We start from the raw sequence: 1220 nt of genomic DNA on the forward strand, positions 1-1220 counted from the left end.
CAAGATCGCACCACTGCACTCCAGCCTGAGCAATGAGCGAAAATCCATCTCAAAAATAAATAAATAAATAAATAAATGAAAATAAAAAAAGGAACTATATTACCATCGATGGCAAACTTGAGATTCCAGTGCTCTCACAGAAAAATGTGATCCAGAATGTGATTAACTAAATTAACAACATACTTTTCATTAATGATGAACAATCACACAATGTTACTTACCTTATTTTCAGCCTAATTTTGTTCACGACTTCGTCTATGTTCGCCAGAGACTACAATAAAGAAGAAAGAGTGCCCAGCTGTTAGTCCACTTCCTGGAATTCCTCTTTCCCAGGGAAATGATGTGCTCTAACAGCTACTTACGAAAGCTCAAAAACTTTAATCACGTGGTATGAGCTTTGCTTTTAAAAAGTAAAGCAGTAGTTGGAAGGTACTGGCAAATCTAGCCCAGCCCGTTTTTTGTCAATAAAGTTTTATTGGAACACAGCCGCGCCCACTCACTTGCGTCCTGCCTCCAGCTGCTCTTGAGCGACAGTGGCGTTAGGCAGTTGTGAAAAACACTGTAGAGCCACAAAGCCCAGAATATTCACTACCTGGACCTTTATAGAAAAGTTTGCTGACCCGTGGTATATGTGATTGTGACAAATTCATGTAACAAAATACAGCAACAAAAATGAATGAACACACACCACCACGGATAAAGATTACTAATGGAACGGGGCACAAAAAAAGCCAGACACAAGAGGACATAGGATACGATTTCACTAACACAATTCTCCTGTGTTAGAAGCGAGGACTGTGGTTATCTCTGGGGGAAGGTAGTGACAGTGAAGAGGCAAGGAAAGGCCTTCTGAAGTTTTTTTAAATGGTTTATTTCTTGATCTGGATGGCGGTGACATGGCTATGTTTATTTTGTGAAAATTCATCAAGTCGTACCCTTAAGATTTGTGTACTCCTCTGTGTTATGTTATACTTCAATAAATACACAAATTCATTTTTTAGTATATAGATTCATTAGAAAAAATTCTGGAAGGATAAATAGGAGTAGTTGTAATCTATTCGTTGCAGAATTAGTAGCTATAATCTATCAACTACATATTACAATATGAAAAGAAGGGATTTCAAATTTTGCTTCTTGGGCCAGGTACAGTGGCTCATGCTTGTAATCCCAGCACTTTGGGAGGCCAAGGTGGGCGGATCACCTGAGGTCAGGAGTTTGAG

General features: G+C 38.9%; 1 protein-coding gene across 1 annotated transcript in view; it reads right to left on the reverse strand.

The window, feature by feature from the left end:
* The window catches only part of VPS53 (vacuolar protein sorting 53 homolog (S. cerevisiae)), a 166343-nt gene that overhangs the window by 147523 nt on the left and 17600 nt on the right, over positions 1 to 1220 (reverse strand). The window contains exon 3 of the mRNA XM_011956193.1: positions 222 to 271. Within this exon, the coding sequence (XP_011811583.1) occupies positions 222 to 271 (50 nt within the window). The remainder of the gene's footprint in view (positions 1 to 221; positions 272 to 1220) is intronic.

Source organism: Colobus angolensis, unplaced genomic scaffold, assembly GCF_000951035.1.
Source record: "Colobus angolensis palliatus isolate OR3802 unplaced genomic scaffold, Cang.pa_1.0 Scaffold110, whole genome shotgun sequence".
Taxonomy (NCBI): Eukaryota; Metazoa; Chordata; class Mammalia; order Primates; family Cercopithecidae; genus Colobus; species Colobus angolensis.